The 13,924-nt window shown below is 44.9% G+C and overlaps 1 protein-coding gene across 1 annotated transcript in view; it reads left to right on the top strand.

Moving 5' to 3' along the window:
- The window catches only part of LOC122800243 (RNA-binding protein EWS-like), a 782,654-nt gene extending 769,268 nt beyond the window's left edge, over nt 1-13,386 (top strand). The window contains exon 8 of the mRNA XM_044069735.1: nt 13,193-13,386. Coding sequence (XP_043925670.1) covers nt 13,193-13,386 — 194 coding nt within the window. The remainder of the gene's footprint in view (nt 1-13,192) is intronic.
- The last annotated feature ends 538 nt before the right edge of the window (nt 13,387-13,924 follow it).

Below are 13,924 nucleotides of genomic sequence, written 5' to 3' on the forward strand. Positions count from 1 at the left end.
CTTCCCCTCTGTGGTACTCCTAGGGTATTTGCCCATCTTGTAGCTAGCTGGGGGAATCTATTATGGTGTATTTGTTTGTATATATGTATATACATGTTTATTTTTATTTGCTCTCTGTTATTTGGAAACATTGCATTTATCCAAATTTAGCCTTCCTAGAGGGCACCTGGCATCTGGGGCAAGAAACAGAGGAAAACGGCGTCGGCTGATGCCTTTATACCCGCTGAACTGCAGCTATGACGTCGGGTGAAGTGCGACATCAGCCGAGGCCAGACCCAGGCTTTGGAATCCGGCCGACCGAAGGGCTGCCTGAGGCAGGACAACCCATTTGTTAGGACTGCAGATGCATACCTCTCGGACATCTACATTTATGGTAGGTACAAAACTGTACTTTTCTTTGGTGGGCGGAGGCATGTCACCAAAACAGGGGACTGTCATTCACTTTACCCCCTGCCACCCAAACCTTAACTACTGATGCATCGTACTATGCTTGGGGGGGCCCACCCGGCAGGGAGATGCATTCAGGGCAAATGGAGCCCAAAACAAATCTGCATATCAACCAGAAAGAGATGCTAGTAGTTCAGAATGCTTGACCAGGCTTCAAGGACTTTTCATCCAGGACAACTACTGATAGTCAACACCACAGTTATGTGGTACATAAACGAGCAGGGGGGGGGGCTACACATTCCTACCCCCTTTGCAGACTAGGCATGACATTGTGGAACATAGCCTTGACTTACCAAGTCAAGTTTAATTCCTGCCAGGAAAACAAAATACTCTGGCAGATGACCAAAGCAGAAATCTTATGGACCCACATGAATGGAAACTAGACCCACAAATCTTCAGCATGTTAACACTGACATGGGGGAGCCCAGACATGGATTTATTTGCATCTCACCAAAGTTATCAGCAGGACAAATTCTGCACAAGAATTCATCACAAATAAAGCATGGAAAGTGGATGCCCTATCCTTCAGATGGAAAAAAGTATCAGTCTATGCCTTCTCCCTCTGCCTCTCTTCTCCATGGTCTTACTAAAAGTCAGACGGGAAAAAACAAAAATTATCCTAGTTGCTCCGGATTGGCCTCGACAACACTGGTACCCACTTCTAAGGAATATGTCTCAACTTCCCCCTTGGTACTTGCCTCAAATACCTCATCTACTGTCTCTGCAGAAAAATCAAATTCTGCGCACTCTGCTCCAAACTCTGAACCTTAATTATTCTAACAACACCTCAGTAAGTCTGTGATGGATGTCATTTTGGAAGCCAGAAGGCCTAGTACTAGAAAATCTTATACTGATAAATGGAAGAGATTCTGTGCTTGGAACCAAGCACAAGGAACAGACACAAAGCCCAATATTCCTCGGATTTTATAATATTTGACTGAGATACTTGACAAGGGCTTATCTTTTTCTTCAATAAAAATGTATGCTCTGCTATCTCGGCTCCTTACAACACAGAGCCCCTCCCCTCCTTTCTCATCCTCTGCATAAACAGTATTTTAGATGGGCCAAAAATTTAAGGCTTCCCAGAAGATCACCAACTTCTGCATGGGACCTCAATTTTGTGCTGGAAAAACGCACCCTGCCTCCTTTTGAACCAGCAGCTACTGCAGATACAAAATTTCTATCTTGGAGAACAGCTTTTCTCTTGGCAGTCACTTCTGCAAGATGGGTTTCAGAACTACAGGCTCTCATGGCTGTTGAGCCTTTCATTACATTTTATCCGGACAGGGTGTCCCTCATGACCAATCCTTTTGTGCCTAAGGTGGTATCCATTGTGGCTCTTAACCAGACATTTCACCTGCCAACCTTTTACCCAAATCCGCAGAACACGGGGGAGCGGATTCTGCATTCATTGGACGTATACAGACAACTAAGATTCTACTTGAACAGGACCAAATCTCTAAGAAAGTCTGAGCAACTACTGGTAGCATTTGCTGCAGGGTCAGAGGGGAAGGCTATATCAAAGCAGACTATTTCTAAGTGGATAAGCCACTGCATTAGTTTCTGCTACCTGCACCATGGTAAACCTGTGCCCAAGGGGATCAAATCTCATTCCAGCAGGGCTGGCTCTACCTCAGCTGCTTTTCTCAGAGGGGTTCCAAACAGACATTCTAGAGGCTGCTACTTGGAGCTCTGTTCATACCTTCACAAAGCATTATTTCCCTCTTCTCCAAATCCAGGGCAGGCTTTCCACTGCAGTTCTGCAGGGCCTTATAGTCATTCCTAATGCTGTTTAGTTCCATCCTCCCATCCATAGCTTTGGGATTCTGCCTAAATGTAATGACTGCAGTGAAACACTAGGAACATAGTGCAGTTGTGTACACTTACCATAAATGTGGATGTTGGAGTGTATTCACTGTTGCAGTCCTGGTTACCCACCTGCCATCCCCCTTTTCTATACCTTTTCTTTCCTTCACTGTATACTAAAGCCTTTGTGGTGTATTTGCTGTTAGATGAAGGTAATGTTTATGTTGCTAAAAGTGCATTTACATATATTTTTATATATATATATATATATATATATATATATATATATATTTTTTTTTCTTTTTTTTTTTTTTTTTGCGCTCCACATTTGGGGGGGCACCTGACATCTGGGGCAAGAAAAACTAAATAAAATGACGGCTGCATGGTTTTATACCCCTGATGACCTAAAGTCATAGAAGAGGAGACAGCAACCGACGCAGTACCCAAGACTTTGTTATTCAGGCCGACTGAGGGCAACCTGCCAGCACATTACCCAAATGTAATGACTGCAACAAGTGAATACACTCTAACATCTACATTTATGGTAAGTGTACACAACTGTACTTTCTTACTTGTCTAGGGTACTGTGTAAACTAAAAGAAATCACAACTGGTACCCTCTCAAAAAAATTACATTCCTGTGTGCAAGCTTGAATACAACTGCCCAGATGGCTTTCCTTACGCCTACAACTGCCCAGATGGCTTTCCTTACGCCAGAGAAACAAATTCATTTGGAGACTTACTTCAGACAGGTGACCACAAAACACCCTACTTTTTGCAAGGCAAGTACTGCAAGCTTTCGGGTTCATGGCCTCCTGCATTCTTCTAATTCCATCTGCAAGACTGCATATGAGGAAACTTCAGTGGTACTTAAAAAAAAAATCTATGGAGTCTGAATCGTCACAGCCTGGAAACAGATTCCTATCATACCTTGCCTGCAACTGGAGTTCCTATGGTGGGCAGAGGCCTGTCACCAAAACAAGGTACTGCCATTTCACACCACCCCCTGCCACCCGAACCCTAACTACAGACACATCAGACAATGCTTGGGGGGCACATCTGGCAGGGAAGTGCATTCAGGGCAAAAGGAGCCCAAATCAAATGCACCTTCATATCAATCAAAAAGAAATGCTAGCTGTACAAAATGCACGGACAGCCTTCAAGGACTACCTTCATCCAGGACAATTAGTGATGGCCAACACCACGGTTATGTGGTACATAAACGGGGGGGGGGGGGGTACACACCTACCCCGTTTGCAGACTAGCCATGGCACCACGGCCTTAACCTATCAGATACAACTACAAGCTCAATTCCTGCCAGGATAGCTGAATACTCTGGCAGACGAACTAAGCAGAAATCTCATGGACCCACTCGAATGGAAACTGGAACCACGGATTTTTAACATGTTGACATGCAAATGGGGGGGGGGGTCCAGACGTGGATCTTTTTGCCTCACCCCAGAACTGTCAGTTGGACAAATTCTGCACAAGAACTCATCACAAAAAGCCTGGAGAGTGGATCTATCCTTCAGCTGGAAAACCTATCAGTCTATGCCTTTCCCCCTCTGCCTCTGCTCTCCAAAGTTCTACTAAAAGTCAAACAGGACAAACCAAAAATTATTTTGATTGTTCCAGACTGGCCTCGCCAACACTGGTACCCACTCCTGCGCAATGCGTCTCACCTTCCACTGTGGCACCTGCCTCAGACCCCTTACTTTGTCTCAGCAGAACAACCAAATTCTGCACACTCATCTCCAAACTTTGAATCTTGCAGCGTGGCTAATCACCTAAATTCACCCTTAGTATCCCTCAGCAAACCTGTGATGGATGTCATTTTGGAGGCTAGAAGGCCTAGTACTAGAAATTCTTATGCTGAGAAATGGAAAAGATTCTGTGTCTGGAATCTATCTCAAGGGATAAGTACAGCAGTGCCCGATATTCCTCAGATTTTGCACTCCTTAACTGAGATGCTTAACAAGGGCCTGTCCTTTTCTTCCATAAAAATCCATGCCTCAGCCATTTCAGCTCATTACAACACAGAACTTCCCCTCTTTTCTCATCCTCTGCTAAAGCAGTATTTCCGAGGGGCCAAAAACTTAAGACCACCCAGGAGAGCTCCAATCCCTGCCTGGGATCTCAATTTTATATTGGAAAAACTCACTTTCCCTCCTTTCGAGCCAGCTGCTACTGCAGACATAAAATTTCTCTCCCGGAAAACAGCTTTCGTTTTAGCAGTCATTTCAGCTAGAAGGATTTCCGAATTACAGGCTTATGGCAGTGGAGCCTTTCATCATTTTTCATGCGGACAGGGTATTTCTCTGGACCAATCCATCCTTTATGCCTAAGGTGGTTTCCAGTGTGGCTTTTAATCAGACCATTCATTTGCCAACTTTCTTTCCCAATCCACAGAACAAGGGGGAGCGGATTCTGCATTCATTGGATGTACACAAACCACTTATTTTCTTTGAGATTTTGCCCTGTTTAAGTAAAATCTGTTTGGCATCTACTTCTCTGAAGTACAGGCCAAAACTAAGGGACTCTGGCTAACAAAGTTCGCAGACGACTGCAAACTGGGAGCCATTATTGAATCCCCAAATGATGTGGATACTCTACAAAAGGGCCTTACAGAAACAGATGCTTGGTGCCAGAGCCATGGGCTCAAGCTCAATGCCAAGAAATGTATAGTTATCCCCTTTGAGAAAAAAACGTACCCGTGAATTACCACATAGGTGACAGAACACTAAACACCGAAAGTGTGATAAGAGACTTGGGGACACAAGCGGGCAGTGGTCTCACCTTCGATAACCACATCGCCACAACAGTCAGGAAATCTTTCTATGTGGCACACCTAATCACTAAGGGCTTTTCATCCAGAAAAAAAAGGTCATTGTCCCACTGTACTCATCACTCAGACCCGTTATAGAATACAACACCCCATTTGGTATGTACCTCTCAAGACATCTGCAACAACTGGAAAGGCAGCAGAAATACCTCACTAAAAGAATCACAGGCCTAAAGCAGATGCCCTACGTTGACTGCCTTAAACATCTCCAGCTGTACTCTGATGTTCATCGTATTACCCTGCTGCAGTCGTCACACTTGGGTTATCCTGTCATCAGGCGGTCCTGCAGTCGGCTGGAATTCCAAAGTCTTGGTCCGGCGTCGGTTGCTGTCGCTTCTTCCCTGACGTCAGTGCGTCAGGTATATATAATGCAACAGATGCCATTTTCTTCAGTCTTTCTTGCCGCGCGGTGCCCGAAGCAGAAGCAGTTGGTAAGTGCCGTTCGGCTGACTACTGAGATTTTCGAATTCGAATTTCAGAACGAAGTCTTCTATAAAGCTAAGTACCCTGTTGGGGAAACTTTTCTTGCCTCAGACCGATGTCAGAAAAAGTTAACAATTGTATTTCTTGTGGGAAGCAAATACCTCATAAGGATTTTCATTCTTATTGCATACCTTGCCTAGGCCCAGACCACGACGTCACTAGTCGTTTTTGTGCTAGGTTTAATAAGCATACTATTAAAAGGCGCTTTGATTTCGCATGGCACTACTTCGGTAGGAAATTTAACTACACCATGCCGTCGGAGCAACCGACTACTGGCTTGCACAAAAAATGCAAGGATAAGGACAGACAGCCCAGGCCTAAGCCAGATTCCGATGCCTCTGCTGGTCCGGTCTCCAGTCCTCAGTGAGGCTCAGACGCAGCCCCTGACTACCGCAGATCTGGAACCCGAGACCGCTTCAGAAATTGACTAAATGTACCAGGCCGACGCAGCCATTTAGTTCAGGCCCTACCGACGACATTGCTGAAAGAGGTTGGTGCTGCAGAAACGCCATCTGTTTCTGAAGGAGTTTTCAGACCGACGCTCACCATTAAATCGTATTCTAAGACTAAGACTCCTATTAAATCCCCTGTTCAAGGCCCCATGCCTAAGAAACAGATGCTCAAAATGGCTGAAGATTTGATCACTTTAATCAGGGGTTCCCAGCCCCCTCCTGACAAAAGGCCTAGACAAGAGGAAGAGTATGCATCCTCTGAACAAGTGACCATTTCTTCAGACTCCTCTGAGGACCAAGGTTACTCCTTCTCGCCTTATGAAGATTCTGATGCTGAGGATTCCATTCCCTCAGCTTCTCCTCCTGAAGACTACTCCTTTGGGGAAACTTTACACACTGAGGGAACATTTTCACTGGGTAAGGCCAGGACTACTCTGACTCTAAGAAAAGGCTCAGAGTTTCTTTTACTCCCCCAACACAGACCACTTGCCATCCCACCAGTTTTAGACATTGTGGATGATGTTTACTTAGAATCCAGTTTTAACCCTGATTCTCTACCTCCTGCTCCGGCTAAGCCTGACAGATATTATAGAGTGCCTTATTCCCACAGATTTCTTTACAAAAGCCCTGTTGCTGAACCAGAGACAATCTCCCAGGATCCCAGGGGGGCTAAAGCTTCTATGGCTAAAAATCCTGTACCTTCTGAGAGGGATTCCAGAGCACTAGACAGGTGGTGGAAAAAGGTTTACACCTTAGCCACTCTAGCTATGGGGGCACTAAATTGCCAATTTCACATGCTTAAGTATCAGCAATTTCTAATCTCTCAGTTAAAGCAAAAAATGACCACTCTTCCTCAACAATCTGAATTGAAAGAAATGCAGGATCTGTTGCATGCCACTGAACAGGTGGGCAAACGATACCTTACAATGTGGGTTTGATTCTTTGGAGGCCTCCTGCAGAGCAGCTGTCACTGGGTCTGTTATATGTAGGCATGCTTGGTTAAAGGAACAAACTCTATCTGATCATGTTAAAGCAAAACTTCTAGATGCTCCCTTACAGCAGGATGTTCTTTTTGGAGTTAAAGCAGAAAGTCTTAAAGAAAATGGAGGATAAGGAAAAATCTATGCAGCCAGTCAAAGATTTCCTACAGGTACAGCCCCCTTGCTTCAGCAGAAACTGGCCAACATAAAATTGGTCCTTTCCAGCTACAGACAGACTACAGAGGGGTAAATACAGATGCCCAAGGGGCAGAGGACAACCACAAGCCCAGTACAAACCTCACCAATGGGGCACTGAAACAGAAGAGAGGAGAAGACCGGTCCCATTCTACCAGAAGGCAAACTCAATGACTTGCACCTCATCTGGCCAAGCAACACTCTCTTGGCAGCCCCCTAGGGAGGAAAACTCGCACTTTTTTCAGACAACTGGCACATTGTCACAAAGGACAAATGGGTCCTAGACATAATTTTACGAGGCTACAGATTCCATTTTCACACCTTGCTAATGAAAAGAGGAATGCCAAACCTGCCACAAAATCAATGGGCAGGGGCACAAAAACAAATTACAGCTGTCATGGACATGAGAGCCATTCAACTGGTACCTACTCGAGAGCAAGGTCAAGGATTTTACTCAAGACTCTTTCTAGTGCCCAGAAAGGACAATGCCTGGAGACCAATTCTGGACCTTTCAATTCTAAACACTTACAAGTACCCAAATTCAAGATGCTAACACTACAGCAGCTTCTTCCCATGTTGGGCAAGGAAGCATGGTTAGTAACGTTGGACCTCAAGGAGGCATACCTGCATGTCCCTATCAGACAAAGTTGCAGAAGATACCTCCATTTCATTGCAGGTTCAACCCATTACCAATTCTCTGCACTGTCCTTTGGCTGATCTACTGCGCCCAAAGTTTTCACAAAATGCCTGGCACCAGTAATTGCATACTGCAGACAGAGGAATTCAAATATACCCATACCAGGACGACTGCCTCATCCAAGCAGAAAGCAAGGACATTCTATTACATCATCTGGCTTTTGTGAAACATCTGCTAAATTGCCTGGGGTACACAGTAAACGAAAAGAAGTCAAAACTAGTACCCTCACAAAATGACATTCCTGGGTGCCAGCTTGAATACAACGGCCCAGAAGGCTTATCTGACGCCAGACAAACTACAACGGACTCAATATTTCAAAACAATGGCAACAAAGGCACAATCAACTGCAAGAAAAATTCTGCAGGCCTTGGGCTTCATGGCATCTTGCATACTACTAATACCATTTGCAAAGCTACATATGAGGAAATTACAGTGGTACCTAAAAAGCGTATGGTCTCAACACAGCCACAGCTTGGACACTATCTCTCATTCCCTGCCTACAACAGGAGATTCTATGGTGGTCATGTCACCTCAAGGGTCAGCCTTTCACCTTGCCCCCAGCCAGGCAAACTATCACAACAGATGCATCAGATTACACCTAGGGGGGGCTCACATGGCAGGACAGTGCGTTCAAGGCGTATGGACTGCAGATCAAAGGAATCTGCACATCAATCAAAAAGAGATGCTAGCTGTACAGAAAGCTCTTACAGCCTTCAAGGATCTATTAACATCCAGGACAACTGACAATAAAGACGGACAACACCACAGTAATGTGGTACATAAACAAGGGGGTACTCACTCCTACCCTCTGTGCAGGCAAGCAATGACCTTATGGAACACAACTCTGGCTTACCAAGTTCAGTTACAAGCTCAAGTCCTGCCAGGACAGAATAATACATTGGCAGACAACCTTAGCAGAAACATCATGGTTCCCCACGAGTGGAAACTAGATCCACAAGTATTTACAATAACAAGTCAAAAATGGGGCCTTCCAGACATAGACCTGTTTGCCAGCCCTCAAAACTATCAACTAACAAAATTTTGTACAAGGGCACTTCACCATCAAGCATGGAAAGTGGACGCACTCTTTCAGTTGGAAAAACCTGACAGTATATGCCTTCACTCCATTGCCTCTCCTCACAAAGGTACTTCTGAAAGTCAAAAAGGAGAGACCACGACTGATTCTCATAGCCCCAGACTGACCACGCCAGCACTGCTACCCGCTATTGAGGAATATGGCCCACGGCCCACCATGGATATTACCACAAATTTCCCATTTACTCACAACAAAACATTCTTCACAGCCAGCTCAAAACCTTAAATCTGGCTGCATGGCAAATCAACTAAGCATCCAGCCAGATCCTCTTTCCCAAGCAGTTATGGATGTTATTCTGGAAGCTAGGAGGCCAAGCACCAGGAAGGCTTATTCGGACAAATGGAAAAGGTTTTGTGCCTGAAACCAACCAGGAAGGCTTATTCGGACAAATGGAAAAGGTTTTGTGCCTGGAACCAATCTAAAAGCCAAGACACAATTCAGCCTCGCATGCCTCACATTCTAGAGTATTTAGCTGAGATGTTACACAAAGGACTTTCTCCTCCTTTAAAATCCATGCTTCAGCTATTTCGTCCCACTACAACACGGATCCACCCTTATTTTCGCATCCACTTCTAAGGCAGTTCCTCGGAGGGGCAAAAAACATTAGACCCACCCAGGAGAGCACTTACACCAACATAGGACCTCCCTTTGAACCAGCTTTCTCTGCAGATCTTCAGTTCCTATCATAGAAGACTGCCCTGCTGCTAGCAATAACGTCAGCTAGAAGAGTCTCAGAGCTACAGGCACTAATGGCAGTGGAGCCTTTCCTCATTTTTCATCAAGACAGAGTTTCTCTACGAACTAATCCTTCCTTTATGCCTAAGGTGGTTTCCAGTGTGGCTTTAAATCAAACCATCCACTTACCCACCTTCCCAAATCCACAGAACAAAGGTGAGAGACTCCTGCATTCCTTGGACATTCACAGGCAACTTTGTTACTACTTGGACAAAACTAAGGCTTTCAGAAAATCTGACCAGCTCTTTGTATCCTATGCTACAGCTTCACAAGGGAAGGCTATATCAAAGCAAACCATTTCCAAATGGATAGGTCATTGCATACGTTTTTGCTATACCCATCATGGAAAACCAGTTCCTGCTACCATTAGGCCCCACTCTACCAGGGCAACAGCTACTTCTACAGCCTTTCTCAGGGGGGGGGGGTTCAACCATGGAGATTTTGGAAGCTGCAACTTGGAGTTCAATACACACCTTTACCAAACACCATCACTTACCACTTTAAGACCAGGGCGGGCTTCGCCACTGCAGTTCTGCAGGGCCTTCTAGCCTCCTGTAACCCTCTGATACCTCCACCCATCCTTAGCTTTGGGATTCAAACCAAGTGTGATGACTGCAGCAGGGTAACACGAACATAGTACAGTTTTGTACCTACCATAAATGTAGATGTTCGCGTGTACACCCTGCTGCAGTCCAGGTTACCCTCCCTCCATCCCCTCTGACCTACTGGCTAAGTCTCTTCAATACCTTCCTGATGTATTTGCTTATAGCTGAAGGGATTTTGTGTTTTTTGCAAGTTTACTCAATTTGGTACTAATTACTGACCACCTTTTTGCTGGGCACCTGAGATCTGGGGCAAGAAAAACTGAAGAAAATGGCGTCTGTTGCATTATATATACCCCTGGCACACTGACGTCAGGGAAGAAGCGACAGCAACCGACGCGGGACCGCCTGACGACAGGATAACCCAAGTGTGATGACTGCAGCAGGGTGTACACTCTAACATCTACATTTATGGTAGGTACAAAACTGTACTTTGCATATCGTCTACTCAGAGGCGATCTCTATTTAACATACAGGGCCATGTCAAACCCAGAGTTGTTGGACATGCTACACTTAAAGAAATCCCAATCCCTCAGAGCCACACGCTCCAGGGATCGAAACCTTGTCATCACAATAAACAAAACATGCTGGGGGGATAGGTTCCTGACCCAGAGACTCTCCAGACTCTGGAATAGACTGCCCATACATGTCAAGCAGAGTGCCTCTTTGGCCCTCTTGAAAAGGAACCTTGACTATTGAATGGGAGAAAGGAAATTCACCCCGGGGATCACGTCAGTCGCCCCGCTAGACAGGGGTCCAAGGAAGTAAATAGTGTAAGAAGAAATAGCCAGCGAATTGTTATGGCTAGGCTTGTATAGGCCCTAGGGCTGATAGCATAGTTACCAACCTATGAACAACTGCTGGTGGCATTTGCTGCAGGGGCAGAGGGAAAGGCTATTTCAACGCAAACCATTTCCAAATGGATAAGCCATTGTATTCGTTTCTGCTATATGCACCATGGAAAAATTATTCCCCCAGGGGATCAGATCCCATTCCACCAGGGCTGCATCTACTTTTACAGCCTTTCTCAGAGGTGTTCTAGAAGCTGCTACCTAGAGCTCAGTTCATATGTTCAAACATTACCATTCTTCTCTAAATCCAGAGCTGGCTTTGCCACTGCTGTGCTGCAGGGTCTTATAGCTGGTCCTAATGCTGTCAAATTCCCTCCACCCATCCATAGCTTTGGGAATCTATCCAAATGTAATGACTGCAGGAGTGTTAACACGAAGAACATAGTACAGTTGTGTACACTTACCATAAATGTAGATGTTAGAGTGTATTCACTGTTGCAGTCCTGGTTACCCTCCCTCCAGCCCCCTGTTTTTCTCTGGCTGTACCTCTACTTTCTTTCACTATGCTTAAAAGCCCTTTTGGTATATTTTTTGTGTGTTTAATTTTATTTGCTCCCCATTTGGGGGGCACCTGACATCTGGGGCAAGAAAAACTGATGTAATGGCGTTGGCTGCATGTTTTATACCCCTGAAGACCTGACGTCATGGAAGAAGGGACCGCAACCGACGCAGGACCCAAGACTAATCAGGCCGACTGAGGGCAACCTGACAACAGATAACCCGATTGTAACGACTGCAACAGTGATTACACTTGAACATCTACTTTTATGGTAAGTGTACACAACTGTACTATGTCCACTTCCTTGTTGCAGTATTCCTTCCCACCCACCAGTAACCCCCCCCCCCCATCATTCTCTTTTTCATCCTAGCATGTCCCTGGGTCCTAAACTCATACACCTATCACCCTGGACTTAATACTACAGAAGGACCCCAGGGTCCCTCACTTGATACCACTGGCACCTCCTCTTGCTGGGCCTTCTACTCTGCCTGCTGAGCTTCAAGTTCTGAGGATTGTGCATGCAGACGTCACATTTAAGGCCCCTGGTTTATGGCCCTACGTGTGATGTCCCACACAGCTGCAATAGCCAAGCTGAAGCTTTTGTATTGGAGCCCAAGTACGAGTCGCCTGCTGGCAGGAAATCCCATAACAAGAATACTGCAACATGGAAGAGAGGTTCTTCTATGGTTTTGGTAGGATTTTACACAACTATTCTTTACCCACCGTCTCTGGATCTAATTTACACAAATGGAAAAGGAACAAAAACTCAGCCCAGGATTAGCCTTATCCCCTGTGGTGGGTGAGGAAGTAGTTTGGGTATACCAGTAAGAGTTGGAGTGGCTTTATTTCCTAAAATGAATCTATTGCCCTATAGCAACCTTTGAACTTAAAGGTGGTACTTTCTCATGCTTCTGTTAGGATTAGCCCATCTGTGGTATCTGCCCACATCTTGTGTGGATTCCGTCAAATAGCTCCTCATGGTGGGGTTATCCAGTTTCTTTTAAGTTTAGCACATCTTTTGGCTGTCCAGTATGTAGTGGAATGCTGATTCAATCCCTTTAGCTATTTTCCTCTTCTCCACATAAAGTTCTTGACTTGGAAGGCAGTTTTAATAGTGCCACATAACACAGCATAAAGGGTGTCAGAGCTTCAGGCCCTTTGCTCATTTGTAGGGGAGTACTTTTGGTGTGTCGTGGATGCCTTGGGGAACTAGTGATTTGTAATTTGAGATGGTGTATACTTGTCACATGCATGCTTTGAATTGGTTTGAAAAATACCAGCGCTAGAGCCTAACAGCAAGAGTACTCTTTGCATCAGTTGATGCTCAATTCTTGGTCTGCTGGGATGTGTGTAGCACATTTAGGATCTGGTGCTTAGTTGGTGTGTAACATCAAACGAGCATGGAAACCATTTAAATAGTGATTGCAGCTTAAAATGTTTTTCAGTGTCAGATATTGATATAATAAACTTGTCTTGAGTTTGATTGCTGGTCTGTTTGTGTTTTTCAGGTAACTACAGGCAGGATCATCCAGGTAACATGAACATGTATGGGCAGGATCATGGTGGCTACTCTGGTCCAAATGAAAACAGAATGATGAACCAGGAGCGAGGCAGAAGTAGAGGTAGTTTTGACAGAGATCGGGATCGTAGTGGTGGTATGCGTGGAGGTGGTATGCGTGGAGGTCGACCACCCATGGGGTAAGGGAACCCTCTAGAATTTTTTCTTAATAACCAGTATCTTTACCACACTATAGGATTAGGGCTGAAAGATTCATAAAGAAATGCACAAATTCCTAAAATGTTCAACATTTTGACCTCCCACTGGCCATGCCATTTGAATATTTTTTCTTGAAGCAGTCCTTTGGATTTTTGGGCCTGTTAAATTCAGAGAGATGTGATTTCCCTTAATGTCTTTCAGCCCTCTTCACGTGTTCGCAAAGGTATTTCTTGTGTACACTGTTATTTCATGGCTTATCCAGGCTTTGTGCTTTTTTTTAGATGCTGTGCAACTTGTCAGGTGATCTTTCTTCAGAGTACATTTAATATCCTTCCCTTATACTCTGTGGTTTTTGATGCCTGGTTTTGTTCCATAAATGTGTTCACTGTCTATAAAGAGCTTCCTATAATGTGACTGCTTTTTTGGGGTTGGGAGGGCAAAAGTGTTAGAAGCTCTTAACTATTTTAAGTTTCTAAGTTAAAAATGTAACATTGTGGTGTTTGTCACACCACAGCGCTCACTA

Source organism: Protopterus annectens, chromosome 4.part0, assembly GCF_019279795.1.
Source record: "Protopterus annectens isolate FY-2018-M chromosome 4.part0, PAN1.0, whole genome shotgun sequence".
Classification (NCBI taxonomy): Eukaryota; Metazoa; Chordata; order Ceratodontiformes; family Protopteridae; genus Protopterus; species Protopterus annectens.